At 41.2% G+C, this 25,686-nt stretch overlaps 4 protein-coding genes across 4 annotated transcripts; all 4 read right to left on the minus strand.

The window, feature by feature from the left end:
- Positions 1-1,922: 1,922 nt before the first annotated feature.
- Positions 1,923-4,214, minus strand: LOC311042830 (C-reactive protein-like). The gene is made up of 5 exons (XM_084053853.1): positions 4,104-4,214; positions 3,836-3,890; positions 3,634-3,736; positions 2,821-3,097; positions 1,923-2,384 (listed from the first exon to the last, which is right to left on the minus strand). Exons 2-5 carry the CDS (start codon positions 3,888-3,890, stop codon positions 2,166-2,168), a joined length of 654 nt encoding a protein of 217 aa, XP_083909979.1. The 5' UTR covers positions 4,104-4,214; the 3' UTR covers positions 1,923-2,165.
- A 6,131-nt stretch (positions 4,215-10,345) lies between these two features.
- LOC311040168 (C-reactive protein-like) lies at positions 10,346-12,842 on the minus strand. The gene is made up of 5 exons (XM_084050279.1): positions 12,749-12,842; positions 12,508-12,562; positions 12,012-12,123; positions 11,166-11,463; positions 10,346-10,734 (listed from the first exon to the last, which is right to left on the minus strand). Exons 2-5 carry the CDS (start codon positions 12,560-12,562, stop codon positions 10,513-10,515), a joined length of 687 nt encoding a protein of 228 aa, XP_083906405.1. The 5' UTR covers positions 12,749-12,842; the 3' UTR covers positions 10,346-10,512.
- A 1,154-nt stretch (positions 12,843-13,996) lies between these two features.
- Positions 13,997-18,048, minus strand: LOC311040214 (C-reactive protein-like). The gene is made up of 5 exons (XM_084050352.1): positions 17,980-18,048; positions 17,502-17,556; positions 16,199-16,301; positions 15,160-15,451; positions 13,997-14,368 (listed from the first exon to the last, which is right to left on the minus strand). Exons 2-5 carry the CDS (start codon positions 17,554-17,556, stop codon positions 14,150-14,152), a joined length of 669 nt encoding a protein of 222 aa, XP_083906478.1. The 5' UTR covers positions 17,980-18,048; the 3' UTR covers positions 13,997-14,149.
- Positions 18,049-19,478: 1,430 nt separating this feature from the next.
- LOC311040184 (serum amyloid P-component-like) lies at positions 19,479-24,346 on the minus strand. Its single transcript, XM_084050301.1, has 5 exons — positions 24,272-24,346; positions 24,064-24,118; positions 21,318-21,420; positions 20,405-20,699; positions 19,479-19,952 (listed from the first exon to the last, which is right to left on the minus strand). Exons 1-5 carry the CDS (start codon positions 24,272-24,274, stop codon positions 19,731-19,733), a joined length of 678 nt encoding a protein of 225 aa, XP_083906427.1. The 5' UTR covers positions 24,275-24,346; the 3' UTR covers positions 19,479-19,730.
- Between the last annotated feature and the right edge of the window lie 1,340 nt (positions 24,347-25,686).

The following is a 25,686-nucleotide window of genomic DNA, read 5'->3' on the forward strand; positions in this document are numbered from 1 at the left end:
CCTATAAAGCCCACCATGGATTGGCTCCTCCCTACATTTGCAAAATGCTTCCTCCCCCAGACAACACTAGGACACTAAGATCAGCGGATCAAGGGCTCCTCAAAGTCCCACACACACGCCTGAGATCAAAAGGGGACCGTGCTTTTTCGGCTGCTGCCCCAAAATTATGGAACAATCTACCGCCATCCATTAGGGCTGCACCCTCTTTGGACATTTTTAAAAACAGACTAAAAACGCACCTGTTCTCCCAGGCCTTTTAAATAGTACATAAATTAGTAAATAGTAGAAATTGTTGGACACCTGTCTACGTGTTCCCACATTTCTCCTTTATGCTACTTGCCCTAACCCTATTGAATAACCTGTGTAGTTAATGAGACTTGTAATACTTGTGTTTTAAGGCTATTTATATTCATGTATTTACTGTATGTTTAGTTAGGTATTTATTATATGTTTTAGAAACACCCCTGTGAATGGTGCAGTAAAATGGTATAGTCCAGATTCATTAGCTCCAGCTGGCTATAAAATCCTGCTGCCATTTCATGAGAGGAGAACTGAGGGTGAGAGGCTAGACCTAGGGTGTTTCTCCTAAATGTCTTGTCATGTTTTTGTCAATAAATACACCTACCCTACTCCAGGCCTCTGTACTGATTCCAGCCGCTAAGACGGTCCTCTTCACAGTTGTTTTTAAATGTGCTTTATAAATAAAATTGACTTGACTTGACTTGACTTGTTCATCTGGTTCCTTCCTTTAGAGCGTGAAGACTGCTACTTAGCATTGGCATTATGGAAGTAGTCTGGTATTACTGTAAACGCCCTCTGGTGGCGCAGTGGGAAAGTCCCTGCCAACCACCACGGATGTTGTGGGTTGGAATCCACCGTGGTGCATTTGTCGGGCGTCTATGCGAACACAATTGGCCCGTGTTCGGGGGAGGGAAGCCGGGTGGGGAGGGTGATATTGGTCGTTGCACATACTCCTAGGGGCTGGGGCGGCACCTGGCAGCGGGGTGTGTTGGGTGGGAGGAATAACACGAAGGCCCTACGTCCTCCTGGTGGGGGCTCCTCACTGGCAGGTGAGCCAGTAGGATACAACAGCAGCGACAACACAGAAATGTGTGTGGGGAGGAATCAATTGGCATAACGACTACATTGTGGAGAAAGAAAAGAAAGAAAAAAGTGTTATTCATGGAATAAATGATAAAGAGAGGACTGAAATGTAATTTTATGCTGTAGCAAGACTCATACCGAACAAGAACATAACAAGTCCACCTGTTGGGCGTGGAGTCACTAAATTCAGATTGGTAACTTATCTGCTTGCTCAATATTTACAGCCTGCTGCTCCGTTGCTATTTTTCAGACATGCTAAGGGCTAACCATTTCAGAACACCGGCGTCATGGGTAAAAGCCACTGTGTGTGTGTGTGTGTGTGTGTGTGTGTGTGTGTGTGTGCGTGTGCGTGTGCGTGTGCGAGTGTGAGTGACAGAGAGAGAGAGAGAGAGAGAGAGAGAGAGAGAGAGAGAGAGAGAGAGACCTTTCACCAAACCTTTATTAACATTCTGTTTACACTCAAACAGATCAGGACAGAGTTATAGTATATCTAGAGGGCGGACTGCCCCGCCCGCAGCTATTCATTTCAATGAAAATTGCTCATTGGCATTTTAAGTGAAGTGGATACATGTAGACTATGATACTCTTTCACCAGGTGTATGGAGGGAAGGTAATAATAGATGATCATCCAGACACAGATGGGATGTTTAGTTGTTTTGCACAAAGGCCACATCTGGTAAGAATAATATGCAGTATAATAGCACTTAATGACTAAAGGTCAGAAGTTGAAACACTTTAATATCGAGAGCAGACATTCAGGTAACTTTTACATCACTTAAACAATTAATCTGAGACAAGTTGTTGAAGAGTGATGGATGTACAGTATAGTGACATGATGTGAAAGATTGACATGAATGGCCCTTTTTGTTACTTGATGTAAAGACAGGAAAGCAAAAGGAATTTACAGTTTTAATAGTTATCACATTGGACATTCAAAACAGACATCCACAGTTTGGATATTCTGGTGTAGAGATAATTATATACTTTTACACATTGAAAGAACATGAGACCATCTTCAACCCGCTGTCTAATAGTTTGGAATCATCTCATTTTGAGATTTATTAATGACAGCCTTTCTGATTCTCCTCCAGCAACACCCTTCCAACGGTCTCAAACTCCAGAGCCCTCCAGTTGAGCACGTTCCCTGGGGTGAAGTTGAGATCATCCATGTACCGCTGGATCTCACAGGGCGAGAGGACATAGTCCCACATGTGGACGTCAGACACCATCCCAACAAAGGACTGATCAGCATCAAACCCACCACCAAATGAGTCCTGCTCCTGTAATCATGGAAGAGAATAAATATTAGAGGGAGCATTAACAATGATGTTTCCAATGTGCCCAACATAGACATTAAAGCAAACCATACTATACTATTCATTGGATATTGTTTTGTGAGTAAAGAAGACCACCTGAAGGCTGAAGGAAGGTAAAACCTGGTGTTATACTGTATAAGAGGAAACCATAATGGTAAATTCCATAGCTACTTGAGCTGCTCATTGAAAACAGGAACCATTATTCATTCAGAATGAAATGAGCCAATCATTCAGAGACATTGGGAATATACAATATGCTCATTCAAAACAATAATTTGATATTTTTATCAAGTTATTATTAATTACCTACCTATTTGTTATCGTATCACAGCTACCATCTGATATATCTGATAAAACAATTATAGATGCATGATGCCCTTTTGAAGCTGTACAACACTACCTGTCCTATTAGGATGATTGGGGTTTCTTCGATGCCTGCAGTCCTCAGTAATTTCCTGGACGTGTGTCTTCCATCCACCCACACTTGTCCCAGTCTAGTTGTGTTATCCCAGGTGGCACACAACTTGTGCCAGGTGTTAAGTGTGTACTGTTGCCCGTCAAAATTCACATTTGACAGCTCTATCTGAGTCATCCTCTTAAAGATGAGGAATGCGTTGGCATCGGAGGGAATAGCCACGGAGAACAGGACGTGGTTCCTGGCAAGGTCTGTAAAGAACCTGAAAGCAGATATATATAGCAGGTATAATTATTATTTTTAAGTTCTGTATAGTGTTCTGGTTAGTCAGTTGACCTTTCAGTATATAATCGTAATATTCAGAATCTCAATCTGGATATCTCCACCAGTTGCCCCTGTCCGTGTGTCCCTGTCCGCGTCCGTGTCCGTGTGTGTCCCCGTGTGTGTCCCCATGTGTGTCCATGTGTGTGTGTGTGTGTGTGTGTGTGTGTGTGTGTGTGTGTGTGTGTGTGTGTGTGTGTGTGTGTGTGTGTGTGTGTGTGTGTGTGTGTGTGTGTGTGTGTGTGTGTGTGTGTGTGTACAGCTAATCTGTCCTGGCAGGCAAACCAGACTGCCAGAGATCTGTGCTCTGAGCAACGCACTTTTCTAATTACAGATCTATGGTGTATGTCATCTGCTGTTTCTGCAGTAGGCTGTCTATACTGTTTCATGTTTTTGTACTGTTTGTGTGATATAGGAACACACTTACAGAAATGTTAACTTCTAAGGTTACGCCTAATGTAGCTCAACTGAACTTACCTCAGGCAAACAGTCACGGCTGCGATTGTGTCTTGAGTTGTCATTAGCTCCACGCGAGCTGTGTTGGTCTGCTGTGGGAAGTTGAACACTTTACCTGTAAGGTCTAAACAGAAAATGACAAATGAAGACTAAAATTTGCAGAAGAAAAAACAGCTGACCAACAACCAAAATAATTACTTATAATTAAGTGTTGTAGGCCTACCTTGTGGAGTAGAATCACAAACCGCCAACATCACAAACAGCAGGAAGAACCTCATCTGGCATGAAAGAACACAAACAGATACCATGAAATATTATTAAATAGGATTAAATGAGCTACTGCCTGCAGGCTTGTAGAATAGCAGATCACAAATTGCATTTCTGTGTCTGTCCTTGTAGCCTGCTGTGACTGCAGTGTAAAAAGTTTATTAATTGTAACTCATAAAATCACAGTAGCCTAACAAACTATTCTGCTCTCGTCTTGACCTTACCTTGTGCTGATCTGTGTGTCAGGTTGTTGTGTGAGATCGTGGACTCATCGGCTCTCATTTATTTCATCTGGGTGGAGACTGTGGATCTACAGGTTCCTTCTTCCATGTTCGTCTTGTTCCTTCCTTTAGAGTTGCGAGAAGACTTCCTTTACCCTTTCCATTGGATATTAGTAGCTCATTGTGTAATAGGATTCACATTGAACTTTAAAAAATGTATCATGTAGCAAGTCCCTGAATAGCAGGCATTTAGAAGTGGCTCATGACATTAATTAACTTTAGATACTTAGGTTGAGCATTACGGAAGTAGCCTGGTATTACTGTAAAAGTGCTATTCATGGAAAATGGATGTCATCTTACGCTGTGGCAAAACTCGTACCAAACAAGAGAATAAAAAGTCCACACGTTGGGGGTGGTGTCACAAAATTCAGAGAGTGACTTGTCCGCTTGCTCAATCTACTCCATTGTTATTTTTCAGACATGTTGTCTAAGGGCTAACCATTTCAGAACGCCTGAGTCATGGGTAAAAGCCAATGCAGTGTGTGTGTGTGTGTGTGTGTGTGTGTGTGTGTGTGTGTGTGTGTGTGTGCGCGTGCGTGCGTGCGTGCGTGCGTGCGTGCGTGCGTGCGTGCTTATGCGCACGAGAATGGCGGCACAGAGTTGAGGCACCGGTGAAAGCCAATGTTGTTTTAATAAACATCTCAGCAACCGCACCCGTTAATCGTCAATGTAGTAGGTGCAGAGTTGAATGCATTTGCAACCTCTGTGGACTGTTTGCTTAATCACAATCATCAAGCTTGCATACAAGAAGACGCTGCTCACCGATGGAGTATACCAACAACCGATATACCAACAGCCGACGCTGCCTGGCGGCCCCTCCCGTGAGCAGCTGCCGGGAAGAGAGGCGGTGGACCCGACAGCCTTCTAGCGGTGTGTCCGTCCGCTATCGGAACAGCAATGGGTGGACTTTCGGGCCCATGGGAGCAGCTACGGAGAGTGCTTTGCCACCGGGAGACAGTGCGGGAGGCATTGCGGGACAACTTGGGATGCCCAGAAACGAGGCAGGAGGGCTGGCAGAGTGTCGTGCTGTCTCTGCTACAGTATGATTGGCAGCCATGGCGGAGACACTGCTTGTGCCCATGGAGTGCTGGGTGACATGGTTGATTATGTGGATGTACTGTAACCTTGCTGCACCTGTAATAAATGTTTCCTTGTATGCAACTAGAGTCTCGGGGGGCTACGCCCCCCTCGACCCCAGCCGCGCACGGGGCTCTAGGGCTGTGATGGCGCGCTTGTTTTGGGGTACCAAAATGGTGGGATAGAACTTTCCAAAAGTAAAAAAAAAAAAAAAAAAAAAAAATGAAAAAAATGTTTATATTTTTTTTTACGTGGGGGTCCGCGGACCCCCTGGTGGTCCGCCCCCTGGGAGTGTTGGGACCCCCCTGGAACATGGCGGACCCCTTCGGCTGTTTTTTTTTTTTCATGAAGGTGTTTGCTTGTTTCTGGTGCAAATGTGGCAACACTGATATTCAATATGGGGGACCCCCGGGTCCCCTGGGAGTGTCTGGACCCCCGCCAAACATCGCGGACCCTTTTGGACCCCCGCGAAACATCGCATGCAAGAGGTTGCACATGAACTCTGCAGCCGCACTGAGGCGCTCCAACACAAACACTCTGATGCTCCCCTAAATCCATTCCAGGGTTTGAAAATACCCACTTGACAAAGGGGTGACGTGCATCACCGTTCCAATGACCAATGAACTCCACTTCGGGATTTCGCAAAGACCCACAAAAGCGTGCAGTAGTCCACACACACACACACACACACACACACACACACACACACACACAGCGTGCTGAGAGCTAAAGGGAACTAACCTCGCATCACCAGTCTTTCCAGTTTCCACCTCGGAGGAAATAAAAGGTAACACAAATGGTGTACACGAACTTTGGTCCGCCTCGCGGTTTGGGTCTCGCTGGGCGGTGGTCGGCGATGACGCTAAGGAACAACATGGCCGACCGTAATGTTGTGAGTTTGTGTTGGCCGCAATTATTTATGCTGCGAGGGGGCAGATGTGTGCTGAGCAGTGTGAAGTGGCCTACAGACTGCGCGTAGTCATTCTGCGCGTTGTGGCGTGTGTTGTGAGTGACATTGATATGTTGTTTTTGTGTTTATTCCCACACAGTGGCAGGGTGTTTTTTTGGGTTTTGGGTTTAGCAATGTATTATAGGATAGGCATGTCCGATAGTATCGGCCTCCCGATATTATCGGCGGATATTAGCATAACAATTTAAAGACGGGGTGCCGTGATTTTCAGTGATTTCAGTGACTGGAGTCTGTCTCATTTCTCTCCAAAATCCCTTGAATATGATGGAATATGATTAAGGATTACTGTGACTATGGTAAACTCACTTTTCATATCACAAACACCATACAGTAATGTTTTTTTTCCAAAAAATAATAACAATATTTTCCGATATTAAAGAGTTGGTGCCATGGTTTTGCACTTTTTCTGTTTTTCATGTGTCTATGAGGTTGATAGAACTTCATTAAGCCACCTGGTGGTGTTTCTATGGTGTTTTATGTCTTCTCTGACTATTTTGAGTTTCTTCCTGGAGGCTGAAACCTTGAGGGTCAAACGTGCCAATAGAAAAACAGCGCTTTAATGACACAGTAAAAATATACCTTCCCCCTCATTATCATAACACAACAGGTGTGGGCATGAGGAGGAGGAGGGACTAGGACAGGTGGGTGGTGCTATGGTGGTGGAGGAGGTGCTAAGGTGAGAACCAGGTATACTTAGGGTGCGTTCGGAAATTGCGCACCGGAGCACACTCGCCTATTAGTTTGTATTGGCCAGTGCGCTCAGTGCTGTATTTTCGAACGCACCCTTAATGAACTGGAAGCGTGTCCACATAAAAACATAATTTTAACACTTTTTGTACACCTTTTTGAAAAAAATCTTCCTCCTAGTATAACCGTAATACCTGATGATTATGTTTTGGGGGGGGGGGGGGGATCACTGAAAATCACGGCACCCCGTCTTTAACATAATGTAGCATAATACAGTGATACTCATAATGTAGTGTAACTTACATAACGTGGGCCACGTTTTCACTACAGTGCCAGATCTTTCCAGCAAAACAATTAGCATAACTTGAATGGCAATGGGAGACTTTGGCAATGGGAGAGTTTTCATGTGTTTATCTTCTAACGGTATAGTACTTTAAACTCGAGAGGTGACTGTAAGCATGCGAGATTGTGACTTTAATCCACCGAAAGAACAGAGGATAAGCGAGCGGATTTCTCACTTTTTTTTGCTCTCTCTCTCTCAATCATTATCACTTGGACGCGGGGGTTAACAGGGGGAGTTGCCAGTTAGTTCTGTTTCTAGCTCATCTCATCTCTCTCATGTCCAAAACGACATATCTTGAAATGTCAACATCTAGGTTGGCAGAGGGAAGGTAGTGCCCAGGATTACATAGACAATTGGTACTGGGTGTAAAAAATACAAAATCGTGGGTTAAAAAAAAAAAAAAAAAAGAAATGTCAACATCGCTTGTTTTTTTTTAAATGGCCACATTAATAAATACAAGACAGCTGTGTCGCGACCAGTTTTGCCAGATTTGCGAAAGAAATGAGCAACCAGGTCTATCAAAACAAGCCCAAAATAAGTGACTATTTATAGGCCACATGAGCACTTTCAATTCAATTCAATTCAATTTTATTAAAGTGTCAAATCACAACAAGTTGTCTCAAGACCCTTTACTTGTAGAGAAGAGACCCGACAATCCCACCCTGAGCAAGCAATTTTGCGACAGTGGCGACAGTGGACAAAATTAAACCTAGCACTTTAAACCTATATGCATCTAACCTCGCGTCACCAGTCTTTCCACCTCGGAGGAAAGCCTGGTATGCGTTACTAAAGACCCGTGTGATCCGGTCTAGGCCACGCCTACTGAAAAAAATAAAATAATAATAATTCTCTTTCCGGATTGTTACGATCTGGTTTTGCGGTGCCGCTTTGTTTTGGTTCCCCAATCCCTATTTAAATGGAATAGAATTTCTCTGTGGGATAATACAGGCGCTAAATAGTCTCCTGAAAGTAGCCTACACTCACATTTATATTTAAAAAACAAGCTAAACTACGCCGCATCAAGGATTTTATTAGGACGGACCTATTTTGGGGTGAAGTCTTTCCGGTTGCTGATGACGCGGATGACGCGCCTGGTGACGTAGGGCTACTTCCGCTCCCGACCAGATCATAGACCCGAAAAGCTTTGCTTCCCAGGCTAATATGCATCAGCTATTTGAAACTAGCCGATCTACAAGCTCACAACAACTTTAAAGAAAAAAAGGTTGCTTATAACAAGCAGACACATTGGCAACACCAGAGGCATGGGCAACATGCGACTCAATCCCTTAATTTCATTCATTGTGCCTGCCTTTCTCTTTTCTCTCTCACCCCCGCTCCCTATAAATGGAGCTTTAACTTACATCTTAGGACAAGCCATCTTCTTCATGCAACACATATAATATTGTCAACATTGCTCTGAAGCATTTAGTCACTGAATAGTTTTTGGCTACAGTATACGGCAGCCTGACTGTCACACGCTCTGTCTCTCACCTCACACTAGCTGTAGAATACAACGGGAGGCATGCGTTAATCCGACAGACCTTTTCTCCGACTATGTGCATTGCTGTCGGAGGAATGCGCTGTCGGACTAACGTACTGCACCCGAATACAACTCTCGTAGACGTATTTATGATTCTGACGTTTTCGATCTACGAGAGTTGTAGGGTTCACCCCCCATGGACACAGGGACTTTCAGCACTATACCCCGTAGACACTCCAAACATGTACAAATTGAAAATAAACGTGCTTACTCCCACGCCCCAAATGTTAACTCTCGCTACGGGGTAGTAGTTTAATGTAATAATCTATATCTTTCAATACAGAAGTGTTTTAATGCCGTCTGTGGCCGAATGCCATTTTTTCACCCTCGTTTACTTCCTGTTTACATTGAGTGTAATTCCGGGTTTCACTAGATGGGCGCGTCACTACCGCCCATTGGGAACTTCCGACAGAATCGGCCACAGACGGCATTAAAACACTTCTTTATTGAAAAATATGGATTATTACATTAAACTACTACCCCGTAGCGAGAGTTAACATTTGGGGCGTGGGGGTAAGCACCTTTATTTTCAATTTGTACATGTTTGGAGTGTCTACAGGGTATAGTGCTGAAAGTCCCTGTGTCCATGGGGGGTGATCCCTACAACTCTCGTAGAATGAAAACGTCAGAATCATAAATACTTCTACGAGAGTTGTATTCTACAGCTAATCTCACACACATACACACCACGGTACATCGGCCAGAGCCTACAAACACACGCGCGACCCGTTACAAATAATGTACTTTCTGATACGTGCCTCCCAAACGTGCATGTTCAACGTGCACGCTTATTATAAGCCACTTGGGCTTGTTTTCATAGACCTGGTTGCTTGTTTCTCTCACGAAACCTGCCAACCCTGTAAAAATGCATTCATCCCATAGGTTGAGGGGCTGTAACCATGACGAGAGTCCCATCACCGAACTCAGAATATCCATTGTTTAGAGAAAAAAAACGCAAATAAACATGTTAAATTGTGGCGAAGAGAAAAAGGGGCTTCCTCACGGTGTACATATGCTAATGATCAATGGCCAGTGTGCAAGTGCAGAGCAATTGCTTAAGACACTGAAGAGAAGCAAGTATGACTGACTGACTGACTGACTGACATTTCTAAAATGATATGTAGGATAACAACACAATGTAAGAGAAAACAAAGTAGCGTAACAACTTGACTTAGCCTTAAATAGATATTTGGACCTTTGTACCTTTGTGTTTGTGTGTTTTATAATCTGTTTCCTTGTGTAATGTAATGTAACGTACTCCACTGTCTGCCTGTTTTTTTTTTCATATATTTTTCTGTGGGGACTGCGGATGTAAATTAGCATCTTTGCTAAATCCGGTGTATTTTACGCTGCATTGTTATGTAATGTTCATTAATATGCGGTGTCCCATCTAAATAAACAAATAAAGTAAAAGTAACATAACAAGTGTAGACAGGTACCTCACTTGAGCAATTAACCTGAGCCAAGTTGTCACAAGCGTGATGGGTAATAGTATAGTGACATAATGTGAAAGTGTACAATTTAAATGGCAATTTTTGTTACTTAATGTGAAGACAGGGGAGAGGGAATCGTTTTTACAGTTTTAATAGTCATTAATCACATTGGACATTCAAAACAGACATCCACTGTTTGTATAATCTTCTCAAAGCCAGAATTTCCATGTATATGGCAGTTGAGATTCAGAGAATATGAGACCTGCTGGGTCTAATGGTTTGGATTCATCTAGTTTTGAGATTCAATAATGACATTCTTTTTGATTCTCTTCCAGCACCACCTCTCCTACAATCTGAAACACCATAGCCCTCCAGTTGAGCACGTTCCCTGGGGTGAAGTTGAGATCGTCCATGTACCGCTGGATCTCACAGGGCGAGAGGACATAGTTCCACATGTGGACATCAGACATCATCCCAACAAAGGACTGATCAGCATCAAACCCACCACCCTGAGAGTCCTGCTCCTGTAAGCATGGAAAATAATCAATATTAGAGGGAGCATTAACAATGATGTTTCATGTACCCAACATAGACATTAAAGCAAACCATAAAACTCCTACAGTAAGTGACCTGCTGTAAAAAAAAAATATTGGATGTTATATTGTTCTATTTTGTAAAGAAGACCGATGAAGGCTGAAGGAAGGTAAAATATACTGTATAAGAGGAAACAGTATTGGCAAATTTCATAGCTACTTGAGCAGCTCATTGAAAACAGGAAGCATATTCATTTAGAATGGAAATGAGACAATAACTCTGAGACATTGTGAATATACAATATGCTCATTCAAAACAATTATTTGATATTTTTTATCAAGTTATCATTAGTTACCTACCTATTTGTTATTGTATCACAGGTACGATCTGATATATCTAATAGACAGCTGTACAACACTACCTGTCCTATCATGATGCTTGGGGTTCCTCTGATGGCGGAAGACCCGAGGAATTTCCTGGAAGTGGGTTTTCCATTCACCCACAGTTGTCCCAGTCCAGTTGTGTTACCCCAGGTGGCACACAAGTTGTTCCAGGTGTTAGGAGTGCACTGTTGCCCGTCAAAATTCACATCTTGTGCGTTAAAAACGTCCAGCTCAATCTGAGCTGTATTCCTCTTCTTAAAGATGAGGAATGCGTTGGCATCGGAGCGAAGAGCCATGGAGAACAGGACGTGGTTCCTGCTGAGGTCTGTAAAGTACCTGAAGGCAGATGTATAATTATTATTTTTAAGTTCTGTATAGTGTTCTGGTTAGTCAGTTGACCTTTCAGTATAATCATAATATTTGCCCCTGCCTGTGTGTGTGTGTGTGTGTGTGTGTGTGTGTGTGTGTGTGTGTGTGTGTGTGTGTGTGTGTGTGTGTGTGTGTGTGTGTGTGTCTCTGGAGTCATGTGATGAACATATATCATTCAGATGTTCTATATTCAATTCTGAATCCATTCCATTAAAAAAAATAGCTAAATTTGAATCACACATGGGCCTATAAACACTGCAGAGCCAAAAGCTATTGCACCTACACCCATATTGGGTGCCCCAAATTGTACAACTCACTGTGCCATATTTCATGAACAACACATCCAATCATCCCAAATCAAAGCACAGATTCACCCCCCCCCCCCCCTACAGTGTGCTGTCTTTACTGTTTCATGTTTCTTGTTTCTTGTACTGTTTGTGTGATATAGGAACTTCACACTTACAGAAATGTTAACTTCTAAGGTTACTCCTAATGTATAGCTCAACTGAACTTACCTCAGGCAAACAGTCACGGCTGTGAATGAGTCTTGAGTTGTCCTTAGCCTCACGTGAGCTGTGTTGGTCTCTTGTGGGAAGGTGAACATTTTACCTGTCAGGTCTTTGAGGTCTAAACAGAAAATGACAAATGAAGAAATTATGCTTATTGTCAAACAAAAATTGCATCTGAGAAAACAACTCTGCTGCTCTTAAATTATGCCGTTAACGCAATTAATTGGAGTCGGACTCCCTACTCTTCCATTGAGGACATTTAAAATAGTGTCAGGTAGGACACTGAGTGGTTGTCAATGTCAATACAGTTATTTGAGATTACCAATCACAATAAAGAGCTTTGTCCTTTTAACAAAAACATCACCCGTTAAGAAGTAAATCAAATCTATCCATCTATTTGTTCCACTGTAGGTCTGTGTGCCTGTCTTCCTCTCTCTGTATGACTGTGGGTCTAGAATGTTACACTGCAACCAAAATCCTTTCTTATAATTAAGTGTTGTACCTTGTGGAGTAACATCGCGAACCGCCAACATCACAAACATCAGGAAGAACTTCATCTGGCATGAAAGAACACAAACAGATACCATGAAACACAACATAGTTTTAAATGAGCTTCTGCCTGCAGGCCTGTATGAATGGCAGACCACAAATTACTTTGCTGTGTCTTAATGTGTTGTGTATTCATTATATTTGATACAATCACAGTAGCCTAACACGCTATTCTGCTCACGTCTTGACCTTACCTTGTGCTGATCTGTGTGAGAGTCAGGTTGTGTGAGATCGTGGACTCATGGGAGCATTTTAACCTCTACCTCTTTCCTATGGGTGGAGACTGTGGCTCTGGTTCTTTGTTCCTCTGACCTTTAGAGTTGCGTGAAGACTTCCTTCATCCTTTCTTACTCATTGTGAAATAGGATTTATACCTGTATGTCAAACTTTAAAAAATGTAGCAAGTCCCTGAACAGCAGGCATTTAGAAGTGACTCATGACATTGATTGCCTTTAGACACACTGGATGAGCATTACGGAAGTACCCTGGTATTACTGTAAAAGTGCTATTCATGGAAAATAAAAAAGAGACACGATTGAGATGTCATTTTACGCTGTAGCATGACTCATACCAAACCAAGAAAATAACAAGTCCACATGTCGGGGGTGGTGTCGCTAAATTCCGACCGTGACTTGTCCGCTTGCTCAATCCTCACATCCTGCTGCTCCATTGCTATTTGTCAGATATGCAATCTAGAACGCCTGAATGATGCATGACACATATCACAGAGAGAGAGAGAGAGAGAGGGCGCGCAAGCAAGCAAGCAAGCATGCATACAGTACCACATGCTTTGTGTAGTGTGTGTGTGTGTGTGTGTGTGTGTGTGTGTGTGTGTGTACACACACACACGTACTTTAGTACCAAAAAGAAGCTGTCACCGGGCAGAAACCAGCTAACTCCATTTTTCCGCTTTTCGCATAAATCAGTGCTATTGAACACCCTTTGCATCTGTGTGTTGGTAAAAAAGATATTGAACCAATTAAAAGTATTAAAAAGCGCTTCTGACAAAACCAGTTAACTTTACCAAAGGAGGGTGGAGTTAGCTGGTTTTGCTGACTCCAGGCTCCACTCCCTTTTGACCTCATTGTGATCTTGGATGTCCATGTAGCTGTTCTTATCAATGATGAACAAAACCTCATAACTCCACTTTTTGTTTGGTTTTGGTCATTTCCTGAAAGATTTACATTTTGGAGTTAGCTGGTTTCTGCCCGACAGCAGAGATAACATACTGCATAGGGTAGTGCTGTGCAGCATTATGCAATGTAATGTTGTGTACAGGTACATGGATAATCGTGTAGTATAACATAACAACACAACGCAAGGCAACACAAAGTAGCGCAACACAACATAACAAGTGTAGACAGGTGTACAATTTAAATGACCTTTTTTGTTACAGTACTTGATGTAAAGACAGGGGAGATGATTTTTTTTTACAGTTTTAATTGTTATTAATCACATTGGACATTCAAAACAGACATCCACAGTTTGGAAATTCTGGTTTTGAGAAGATTATACACTTATATTGCAGTTGAGATTCAGAGAATATGAGACCTGCTGGGTCTAATAGATTGGATTCATCTAGTTTTGAGATTCATTTAAACACATACTACTTGGTTCTCTTCTAGCACCACCTTTCCTACAGTCTCAAACTCCAGAGCCCTCCAGTTGACCGCGTTCCCTGGGGTGAAGTTGAGATTGTCCATGTACCGCTGGATCTCACAGGATGAGAGGACATAGTTCCACATGTGGACGTCAGACATCATCCCAACAAAGGACTGAGAAGCATCAAACCCACCACCATGAGAGTCCTGCTCCTGTAAGCATGGACTAGAGTCAATATTAGCTGGAGCAGTAACAATGAGATTTCATGCGCCCAACATACTGTAGACATTGAAACAAACCATAGTGACCTGCTGTACTATTTTCCATTGGATGTTATATTTGTTTTATTTGTAAAGAAGACTACCTGCTCTTTGAAAACAGGAACCATATCCATTTTTTAAATTGGAAATGAGAGAATAACTCAGAGATATTGAGTATTCGTTGCTGTCCGGCAGGAACCAGCTAACTCCATTTTTCCGCTTTTGCATTTTTTTCCCATAAATCAGTGCTATTGAACACCCTATACGTCTGTGTGTTAGTAAAAACAAAATTGAACCAATGAAAAGTATTAAAAAGTGCTTCTGACAAAAGCAGCTAACTCCATTGGATCCTCAAACTTTCTGCTAAACCAGCTAACTCCAGCAAAGGGGGGTGGAGTTAGCTGTTTTTTCTGACTCCAGGCTCCACCCCCTTTTGACCTCCAGGTCAAAAGAGGTCCATTCAGCTGTTCTTAACAATGATGAACAAAACCTCCTAACTTCATTTTTGTTTTGTTTTTTTAATTTCCTGAAAAATTAACATTTTGGAGTTAGCTGGTTCCTGCCGGACAGCAGAGATATACTGTACAGTATATGCTCTTCAATCAAAACAATAATGTGATCAAGTTATTATAAGTTAACTATTTGTTAACGTATCACAGCTACCATCTGATTTAGCTAATAAACTAGCCATAGATAGATTCATGCTGTATGCATGATGCACTTTTTCAGCTGTACAACACTACCTGTCCAATCATGATGCTTGGGGTTCCTTTGATGCCTCCAGACTTGAGTAATTTCCTGGTAGTGGGTCTCCCATCCAACCACAGCTGTCCCAGTCCAGTCTTGGAATCCCAGGTGGCACACAAGTTGTGCCAGGTGTCAAGCTTGTACTGTTGCCAGTTAAATTTCACATTTGTCGTGCTCAAAACGTCCAGCTCAATCTGAGTCCCCTCCTTAAAGATGAGGAATGCGTTAGCATCGGAGGGAATGGCCATGGAGAACAGGGCGTGGTTCCTGGTGAGGTCTGTGAAGGACCTGCAGGCAGGTGTACAATTATGACACCAAAGTATGTCATGGTTTCTCAGGTTAGTCAGTTGACCATACAGTGTAATCATAATATTCTGAGTTTGAATCTGGATATCTCCACCGGGGCATTAGACCAGGAGAGTATTTATCAGTAAAAGCCAAAAGTTTAAGCTCTAAAATGCTTATTTCCTTTTTTTTTTTTTTTTTCCATCTGCTACAGCAGTGGTTCTCAACTTGTGGGTTAGTACCCCCAGGGGGATCCCCACTCCCCACCCCCCTGATGACAGTGAAGTGAAGTGAAGTGAAGTTTAAGGACTTTTAAGACCTTTTTAATACCTAAAACTTTTAACGACAATTTACTGCATCAAAAGTATAATCAACAAACTATACTATAAAAACTGGTAAAACATCGGCCAAATTGTCAAATAATATAAAAAAAGAGGCAAACATTGTGAAAATAGCCAATCTACAAGCTCACAACGCCTCGCAACGCCAGGCGTTGTGAGCTTAGATCTGATTTTCATAATATTTATCTGTGGAACCGAAAGTTGAATGCCTCAACTCCTACATTCCAAGTGCTTATCAGGGTGGGGGGCCCAGGTCCCCGAGTTCAAATATGATTATTTTGGGGGGTCACAGCCTGAAAAGGTTGAGAACCACTGTGCTACAGAGGCTGAGAAATAGAGTTTTTCAGTGAACGTTGACAATTCTGTAAAGAGTTTCAGAAAACTGTTATTAACATCGCCTCAGGTCTACCTCAGGCAAACAGTCACAGCTTCGAATGTGTCTTGAGTTGTCCTTAGCTTCACGTAAGCTGTGTTGGTCTGCTGTGGGAAGGTGAACATTTTACCTGTAAGGTCTAAACAGAAAATGGCAGATGAAGAAATTATGTCGTTGTCAACTAAAATGTGCATCTGAGAAGAAAAACAACTAGACTGCTCTTAGAAGTCATCTGCATTTTTACACTTTTGTATAATAGACATTATACATATAAAAATAATATGAAACTAGAAAAAGTGCTCCTCGGAGCACAAGTCTCCGCCAGGTCAGGTACGTTATTGTGGCCTCCTGGTGGCGCTATAATAGGCCAATGTGAAAAGGGTGGCATTTATTCTTAGGCCTTTCACGGCAATCGGACACTGCATTAATGATTTGAGGCATTTTGTTCCAAAAATGTGTTTTGCTAAATTAGACCTGCTGGTGGCGCTATACCAGGCCAATGTGAAAAGGATGGCATTTCTTCCTCGACCTAGTGGGAATGTGCGTGTGAAATTTCACGGAAATCGCAAGTCCCAATCCTGCAAACTTTGGAAGCCAATCTTAGCCAATGAGGATGAAATATGGAAAATCGGACAGATCCGGGTTGATCACATGACTATAGAGATACTGTGTACCGATTTGCATGACGTTTGGATCAAATCTGTAGGAGTAATATCAAATAATGGGTTAATACTCTCTCGTCATGCCTTTCGGCCTGGCGGAGACAACAACACTTAAGAACATCTAGAACAGCATTTGCTATACAATCTGTATCTGCTATACAACATTTTGTGGTTCTAACATTACTAACAGGACTTTTTACATGTTTATACATAAATGTACAGTTACTATTCTGTCTGATAGTGGACAAGGCTACGTAAAGGAGAGATATCACCTTATGTTACGCACTGGGAGGCAAATGGAATGCATTGAAGTAATGGAGTGGGTGGACAAGGGTATGAATAAACATTATATTTGAATGATTGCAAAACTTTTACAAATAATTGGTTCAGGAAGATAAAAGTAGACATAATATACATTGTCCTCTGATGACTTGTTTTTCCCATGTACAGATTGTATCATTTTATTGAGGTATCTAAACAGCACAGACCTGGCCTGTCATCGCGAAACTGTCCTCCACAGCTGCACAAAGTGGAGGACAGTAGATCAAATTAAGAAGTAAGTCTATCTATCTATTTGTATGTCTACGTGCCTGTCTTTCTCCCTCTGTCTGTCTGTCTGGACTGTTACAAAGTACAGTTATTTTTCATAATTAAGTAAACCAAGCATTGTACTGTACCTTGTGGAGTAGCATTACAAAAGGCCAACATCACAAACAGCAGGAAGAACTTCATCTGGCACGAAAGAACAGAAATCAATGTCATCTTTATTGTAGTTTGGACATCGTTGCAATTTATATTATTCCATCTAATTGCTATTGTTGCCATTCTCAGTAATTTCTTTGTTGTTGTTAACGCTAATACAATGTTGAGGAACCAAGAACAAAGATTTTTTTATTTTTTTTGTACGTTTTTATTCTTGTGTACTTAAGTGCATATAAGATTTACTGTAACATTAAAAATATTGAATCTTGAGCCGTGAAATACTATTAAATAGAATTAAATTAGACCTATTGCCTGTGGGACTGTATGAATAGCAGACCTCACATCACTTTGCTATGTCTGTCCTTAACATGATGTGACTGCAGATAGTTAACCAAAGCAACAACTCTACACTAACTATAATCCAGTAACATAAACTACTCTCATTGACCTTACCTTGTGCTGATCTGTGTGAGTGTTGGATTGTTGTGTGAGATCTTGGACGTATGGTAAGAGATATTGACCTCTCTAACTTCCTCTTTCCTCTGGGTGGAGAGACGGGGCTCTGGTTCCTTGTTCCTCTGTGGGAACTGTGGAGACTTCCTTTCTCAATTTAGCTTTCTCAGCAACTTCTTTAAAGGATGAAATGTATTACTGGTATATGCATGATTACTGTAGGTGTGTGTGTGTGTGTGTGTGTGTGTGTGTGTGTGTGTGTGTGTGTGTGTGTGTGTGTGTGTGTGTGTGTGTGTGTGTGTGTGTGTGTGTGTGTGTGTGTGTGTGTGTGTGTGTGCGCGCGTGCACGCGCATGTGTGCGTGCGTGCATACGTGCATGCGTGTAACAGTGGGGGGATGTGAGAATTATTCAGACAGTGAAATTACTGCAGATTCCTCAGAAACACACAACACAAATAAAAACATCTACCTAAAATCCTTGTTCCATATTTCTACTGTAGAAAACTCATAATTCAAAGCAAAGCAAGGAACTACAGTATAGCCTTTTTATTGATTTTTATTTTTCATTTTTAGGTCATCTACTCTGTTTTGAAGGAGAAAATTAGTGCAATTCTGCAGTCAATGTAAACAGTTTGTTAGGAATGAATTGTAAAGCAGTGTCCCATCTGTCCATCTCAAATGAGGTGAAACAGGCCTACTGTAAATCGATGACAGATGATTAAAAATATTAAAACATGAATCTTATTCAACTTCAGTAGAAGCTGGTTTTAGAAGAGTGAAATAATTTGCCCCCTTCTTGGACCAAAGAGATCAATCCAGCTGCACCAAAGGGCCTTCCTCAGGCAATAAAGGCAGGTAGCCCGTGTTTAACTTGGGCAATAGGTAGGATACAGCTGGGGGGGGGGGGTCCAGCACTGTGTATTAAGAATTGTGGGGATGTGCATAAACCTCTTTTCGTGAGATGTAAAAAATGTCCATGCCACCGGGTAAGTCATTGACACATTGCTTACAAAAGGGAACAGATAGATTTTACTGGGAAAGTGAATCTTGCTTACGCTTGTTCACAGAGCTGGATGGTGTGTTTCCACTTACACCATACACAGTAGAGAGCATTTACTGACTGTTTCCTCCCATGAGGAACTGTGTATGGCCAAACACAATTAGGAAAATAAAAGAATAGAGCTGACTTCAAAGCTATGCTTAAACGTTTGATCTGATTTATCTTGAATATTAAGTTATAAAATAGGAGATGAATCTGAAATCTGCCGTTTTGAGTGAATGAACAGCTAAATATGCATTTCTATAATGATCACTGGACTTTTAAACGCAATGTTTGAAATTCCCTGACAGACCTTTTCTGCTGGAACTCGTACTGTATGTCATGTGATGCCATATTTCCTGTGTAATTAGCCTACTTTAATTTATGTCCATCCATAAATCAGGATGTTAAGTTGTTTTGTAATGGCTATTTCCTAAGAATGTTATAGTCTGGTGGCTATAATAACACCACAGAGAACACTTCCTTAATGATTACAGAGTCAGAAGTTCAGAAACCCATGATGAGTACAGTAGTATAGTGGCATAATGTGAAAGAATAGAATGGCCCTTTTTGTTACTTGGTGTAAAGAAAGAAAAAACAAGTGTTTTTAATAGTCAATTATTTAATCACATTGGCAATTCAAGACAGACTTCTACAGCAATTCTTCCGCATCCGCTGGGTCTAATAGTTTGGATTCCTTTAGTTTTGAGATTCATTGAACACACTCTTTTTGATTGTCTTCCAGCACCACCTTCCCTACAGTCTCAAACTCCAGAGCCCTCCAGTTGACCACGTTCCCTGGGGTGAAGTTGAGATTGTCCATGTACCGCTGGATCTCACAGGATGAGAGGACATAGTCCCACATGTGGACGTCAGACATCATCCCAACAAAGGACTGGGAAGCATCAAACCCACCACCATGAGAGTCCTGCTCCTGTAAGCATGGAAGAGAATCAATATTAGCTGGAGCAGTAACAATGAGGTTTCATGTGCCCAAAATAGACATTAAAACAAACCATAGACCTCACAAGTGACCTGCTGTACTATTTTCCATTGGATGTATTTTTATTTTATTTTGTAAAGAAGACCACCTGAAGAATGAAGGAAGGCAAAACATGTTGTTCTACTAAGAGGAAACAGTAATGTTAACTTCCATAGCTACTTGAGCTGCTCATTGAAAAAAATATTTCATATTAATTTAGAATGCAAATGAGACAATAGCTCTGAGACATTGTAAATACAGTATACTGTATGCTCTTCATTCGAGACAATAATTTCATAATTTTTTATTAAGTTATTATTCATTTTCAACCTATGTATTATTGTATCACAGCTACCGTCTGATTTAGCCACACTATCCATAGATGTACAGCTGTACGACACTACCTGTCCTATCAAGATGATTGGAGTTCCGTTGATCTGATTTGAATTGAGAAATTTCCTGGTAGTGGGTCTTCCATCCACCCACATTTGTCCCAGTCCAGTCTTGGAATCCCAGGTGGCACACACGTCGTGCCAGGTGTTAAGCTTGTACTGTTGCCCGTCAAAGTTCACTTTTGTCCGGCCCATCCACAGCTGAATCTGGCTGGCGGCCTCCGACTTAAAGATGAGGAATGCGTTACCATCGGAGGGAATGGCAAAGGAGAACAGGGCATGGTTCCTGGTGAGGTCTGTAAAAGACCTAAAGGCAGGTGTAAAATTATGACACCATAGTGTGTGTGTGTGTGTGTGTGTGTGTGTGTGTGTGTGTGTGTGTGTGTGTGTGTGTGTGTGTGTGTGTGTGTGTGTGTGTGTGTGTGTGTCGTGTTTGGTCCATGCAACTTCCCATATAGACCACACCCATTTCGGCCCAATAACTTTATATTTTGCTCTTCCTGTAGATTTTATCCAAAACTCACACAAATTGGAACAAATGATCCCTGGAGTCATGTGATGAACATATATCATTCAGATTTTCCATTTTCCATTCTGATCAGCTATGATTTTCTTCCAAAGTTTGCAGGAGAGGCCCATTTTACAATCACTTTCACTTCTGCCCATAAGAATGCGACAAGCTGAAAAAGTTGCACAATCTGTCCAAAAGTAGTACAAAAGCAGTACAAAATCTATTTCCCGCCACAGTTTCCTCATGTCTTGACACCAGCACCCAATGACGGATCTGTGGTGTACTCTATGTCATCCACTGTTTCTACTGTATGCTGTCTTTACCGTTTCATGTTTCTTGTACTGTTTGTGTGATATAGGAACTTCACACAGAAATGGTCTCTTAAGGTTACTCCGAGCTCAACTATGAACTTACCTCAGGCAAACAGACACAGCTTCGAATGTGTCTTGAGTTGTCCTTAGCTTCACGTGAGCTGTGTTAGTCTGCTGTGGGAAGGTGAATATTTTACCTGTAAGGTCTAAACAGAAAATGACAGATGAAGAAATGATGTTGTGGTCGATTTGAATTAGCATCAGAGAAGAAAAACAACCGGACTGCTCTTAAATGATGCTGTCTGTTTTTCTTTTCTTTCTTTTTTTTACACTTTTGGCTCAATAGAGATGACGCGTAATTGTCAAAACGTAAAGATAATAAGAAACAACACTTCAGAACATCTAGAATAGCACTTGGTATAATCTCTGACTAATTTTAATGACAATTCTATTTAACCAATCTGTATGGTAGAGTATGAATGAATGAATTATTTTAGTCATGCCACCTCGTGGCCCATCCCTCATGGGATTATATGACACTGTGATGGCTTACTCAGCAGCCACACATAGAGACTATAATGTATGGTAACTCTTCCTTTTGGTTTATATATTTAGTGTGTTTATTTTCAGTTGGACATTATTAACAAGTTGAAATGACATTATAACTTATTATTTGTTTTTCTATGAGTTTATTTGCATTTGATTTGACTGAGTTTTCTTTGAGTTACTAGTTCTGTGCGAGGTGTTGACTGACAAACATGGACATGATGGGCTGGCCAAAGCAATGGGGATCAGCTGCTCCAGATCTACAGCTAATCGGGAGAAATTGGACTGCACCACAGTCCCTCTGTACCATGGGGTGGGGCAGGGGTTTTCAGTGTGTATTTCAATGGTAGTCTTTGTCTTTTCCCCCTTTTGTGTTAATAGTGGTCTGACCCGTCCCTATATGTTTCCACCTCCTGTGTCAATCTAGTTAGTTCAATTTCCAGTTCAGTTGTGTTGTTCAGTCCCAGTTTGTTTTGTTATTTAGTTTAATTTCCTTTGTGTTGAGCACATTTGTTTTGTTAAAACATTAATTTGCAACAACGGAAAAAGAAAAGAAAGAAAAATAAATAAAAAAAGAGAACAACGTTTTAAAATCAGCAAAGTTTTCCCTGTGTCTCTCCTTCCGACCAACTCGGTCCCTGACAGACACCTTTTCAGACAGTTACAATATTCAAAAGTAGTTTCATATACTGGTTACCGGTATTGCTGATCATATACAACGAATACCGACCGAACAAAACAAAACATAACATGGTAATGGTAATACAATAACTAACACTTCTGCAGTGATTGGAGGTGGACGCCCTACTTTTCCATGAGAAATGTAAACCCTAGTGTCAGGTAGAACAATGGTTGTCAGTATCAATAAAGTTATTTGAGGCAGACAGCGCACTAGAAGTGCACCATTGTTTTTGTAGTTTGGACATCGTTGCAATTATTGTACCTCAACGGACAACTTAATAGCATTGTAGCTTTAATATTTGCCGAAAACAATATAATGGCTAAATTAGTGTATGTGCCCAAATTTGGTAGCATATAGAGCAAAAGGCCTTGCTCTTGATTGACACGTCCTTTGACTTTTATTTCTCTTCGAGGCAGCCTACTGATCATTACCACTAAGTTGAATGAAAATGCACCAATCCGTTCTTTATTGTGACATTGACCTTTGACTTTTAAAACAAAAAGTGAAATGATGTCTTTGCTAAATTTGCTGTTTTCTTTATTCTTTCTTATACTGCCCATCCGTTTCAGAATTAATTTGCAAACAGAAGGAATGGGTTGAAAACATTCCACATGTTAAAATATAGTGGAGACTAATTTCTGGGATCTAAAACATACTTTCCACTCTATTGTTTGGCCAACTCTCACATGGGCTGACAGGGGCTCCCCTGGAATCTTTCCAACTTTTCACTCCGATTAGGCAACAGGCACAGACAGACTTCCTCATCTCTTCTCTTCATGGTGTGGTGAGCTTCTTTTAAGCTGCATGCACCGTCCGTAGCTACTGACTATGTGTTTGTTAATGAGACCTGTTGCACAGGATTCTTATCAGCTTCGTGAAGAGACAACAAGAAGTCTAGATGTGCTCGAACCAAACCAGGTGCACTGCATGAGACTACAATTATACTGTAAAATTCTCATTGTTAATTTAACCCTGAAAGTGTGGGTCCATTTGGGTACTTTTGTATACTCTCAGTTACAAATGGATAAATTAACACTGAGGATTGTGACATTTTGCTTTGCACATTGCTGTCGAGCAGAAACATATATCATATTTTGCGTTTTCTTTTTCATGAATGCCCTATTGTATCAGTAGTGTCGTGCAAATGTTGCGAAAATTGTTCATCTATAAGCTCACTATGTGTGAATTGTTTTTAAGAATCTTGGGAAAGTGGTTAAGTCTGTCTGTGTGTTTAATAAATGTTTAACCAGTAACAAGTATTAACAAGCACTTTTGGCTAAATAATAATTACATAAATAGGCCTACAGATTCTTATTTCAATTTCCTGAAAATTAACGGTTTTGGACATACAAGGTTTATATCCGACAGCAATGTAGGCCTTGGAAAAGCATTAGACGTTCATTAATAATGGATGGCACTGGCATCGAGGAACAGTAAGAACAAAGAGGAAAGTAGATCAACTCAAATTAAGGAGTAAATCAAATCTATCCATGTATTTTCTCCACTGTAGGTCTATGTGCCTGTAAGGTCAAGACATATTATACTTAAAGCTCTCTGTATGGCTGTGGGTCTAGAATGTTACACTGCAACCAAAATAATTTCTCATAATTAAGTGTTGTACCTTGTGGAGTAGCATCACAAACCGCCAACATCACAAACAGCAGGAAGAACTTCATCTGGAATGAAAGAACACAAACAGATACCATGACACACTATTAAATAGGATTAAATGAGCTGAGGCCTGAATAGCAGACCACAAATTACTTTGTCTTCTTATTATTAACTCATAAAATCAAACATAAACTACTCTGCTCATGTCTTGACCTTACCATGCGTGCTGATCTGTGTGAATTCTAGTTCTTCCCTCTGTGTGGAGACTGTGGCTCTGGTTCCTTTCCTCTGACGTGTAGAGTTGCGTGAAGACTTCCTTTATCCTTTCCATTATATTTGTTTTATATTCATGATGAAATGCAATTGTGGCTCATGACATTAAGACACATAGGATGGAAATTACGCAAGTAGCCTGCAATGGTACTCTGTTACAAGTAAAAGTCCGGAATTCAAAATTTACTTGAGTAAAAGTACAAAAGTATTGGTATCATAATATACTTAAGGTACCAAAAGTAAAAGTACTAAAATGTTTGAAAATAGCAGATCTACAAGTTCACAACGCTTTGTGATGCGATGCGTTGTGAGCTTGTAGATCGGCTATTTTCAAATAGCCTAGGTATAACATAGGGCTAAAGTGGTTAATGTGTTTTATTATGTAAAAATGTATATCTGCAAAGTAACTGGTAACTAAAGTTTTCAAATAATTGTAGTGGAGTAAAAGTACAATATTTGCCTCTGAGATGTAGTGGAGTAGAAGTAAAAATATAGACAATTGGAAATACTCCAGTAAAGTAAAACTACCTCAAATTTTTACTTAAGTACAGTACTTGAGTAAATGTACTTTACACCACTGGTAGCCTGGTATTACTGTAAAAGTGTTATTCATGGAAAAATGTAAAAGAGAAAGGATTGAAATGTCATTTTACGCTGTAGCATGACTCGTACTATAACAAGAAAAGAACAATTGAATGTTGGGGGTGGTGTCGCTAAATTCAGAGCGATGACTTATCCGCTTGCTCAACCCTTACGGACGCAGCACATCCTGCTCCTCCATTGCTATTTTTCCGACATGCTATTTAACCATATTTCAGAACGCCTGAGTCATGAAAACAGCTACATGGGTAAAAACCAAAGCAATTGTAAAGGATAAAGCAAGAAACGTTTCACTGAATGTATTTCATACATTGTATTAAGAGAGAGTGTGTGTGTGTGTGTGTGTGTGTGTGTGTGTGTGTGTGTGTGTGTGTGTGTGTGTGTGTGTGTGTGTGTGTGTGTGTGTGTGTGTGCGTGCGCGTGCGTGCGAGCGTGCGTGCGTGTGTGTCTGTGTGTGTGTGTGTGTGTGTGTGTGTGTGTGTGTTTCTCAGAGAGAGAAAGAGAGCAAGCCAAGGGATCTGTAGTTGCAGTCCCAAATCTCAAGTCTGCACATAATTGGGGTATGCACATCCCTCGGTATGGACTACTGCAGGGGTTTTCAATGTTTTTCAGGCCAAGGACCCCAGGTGATACATACATATAGATAAAGCAGGGACCCCCTCCTACATAATATTGTGTGAAATTGTTGGATATTTTCTGATATATATGCTTATTTTTTAAAACCAAACAATAACTTGGCCGCCCCCCTGCAATGACTTTG

The sequence above is a fragment of the Gymnoscopelus microlampas genome, assembly GCF_963454915.1.
Source record: "Gymnoscopelus microlampas genome assembly, chromosome: 3".
Lineage (NCBI taxonomy): Eukaryota > Metazoa > Chordata > Actinopteri > Myctophiformes > Myctophidae > Gymnoscopelus > Gymnoscopelus microlampas.

Coding starts and splice junctions, on each gene's coding strand:
- LOC311040214 (XM_084050352.1), bottom strand. CDS start 17,556: ATGAAGTTCTTCCTGCTGTTTGTGATGTTGGCCTTTTGTAATGCTACT. Junction 16,302..17,501: donor TTGTAATGCTACTCCACAAG/GTACAGTACAAT, acceptor TTTTCTGTTTAG/ACCTTACAGGTAAAATGTTC. Junction 14,369..15,159: donor CAAGCATCATGATTGGACAG/GTAGTGTTGTAC, acceptor CCATGCTTACAG/GAGCAGGACTCTCATGGTGG.
- LOC311040184 (XM_084050301.1), bottom strand. Junction 21,421..24,063: donor TTGTGATGCTACTCCACAAG/GTACAACACTTA, acceptor TTTTCTGTTTAG/ACCTTACAGGTAAAATATTC. Junction 19,953..20,404: donor CAATCATCTTGATAGGACAG/GTAGTGTCGTAC, acceptor CCATGCTTACAG/GAGCAGGACTCTCATGGTGG.
- LOC311042830 (XM_084053853.1), bottom strand. CDS start 3,890: ATGAGGTTCTTCCTGCTGTTTGTGATGTTGGCGGTTTGTGATTCTACT. Junction 3,098..3,633: donor GCCGTGACTGTTTGCCTGAG/GTAAGTTCAGTT, acceptor ATCTGCTTTCAG/GTTCTTTACAGACCTTGCCA. Junction 2,385..2,820: donor CAATCATCCTAATAGGACAG/GTAGTGTTGTAC, acceptor CCATGATTACAG/GAGCAGGACTCATTTGGTGG.
- LOC311040168 (XM_084050279.1), bottom strand. CDS start 12,562: ATGAAGTTCTTCCTGATGTTTGTGATGTTGGCGGTTCGCGATGTTACT. Junction 12,124..12,507: donor TCGCGATGTTACTCCACAAG/GTACAACACTTA, acceptor TTTTCTGTTTAG/ACCTCAAAGACCTGACAGGT. Junction 11,464..12,011: donor GCCGTGACTGTTTGCCTGAG/GTAAGTTCAGTT, acceptor ATCTGCCTTCAG/GTACTTTACAGACCTCAGCA.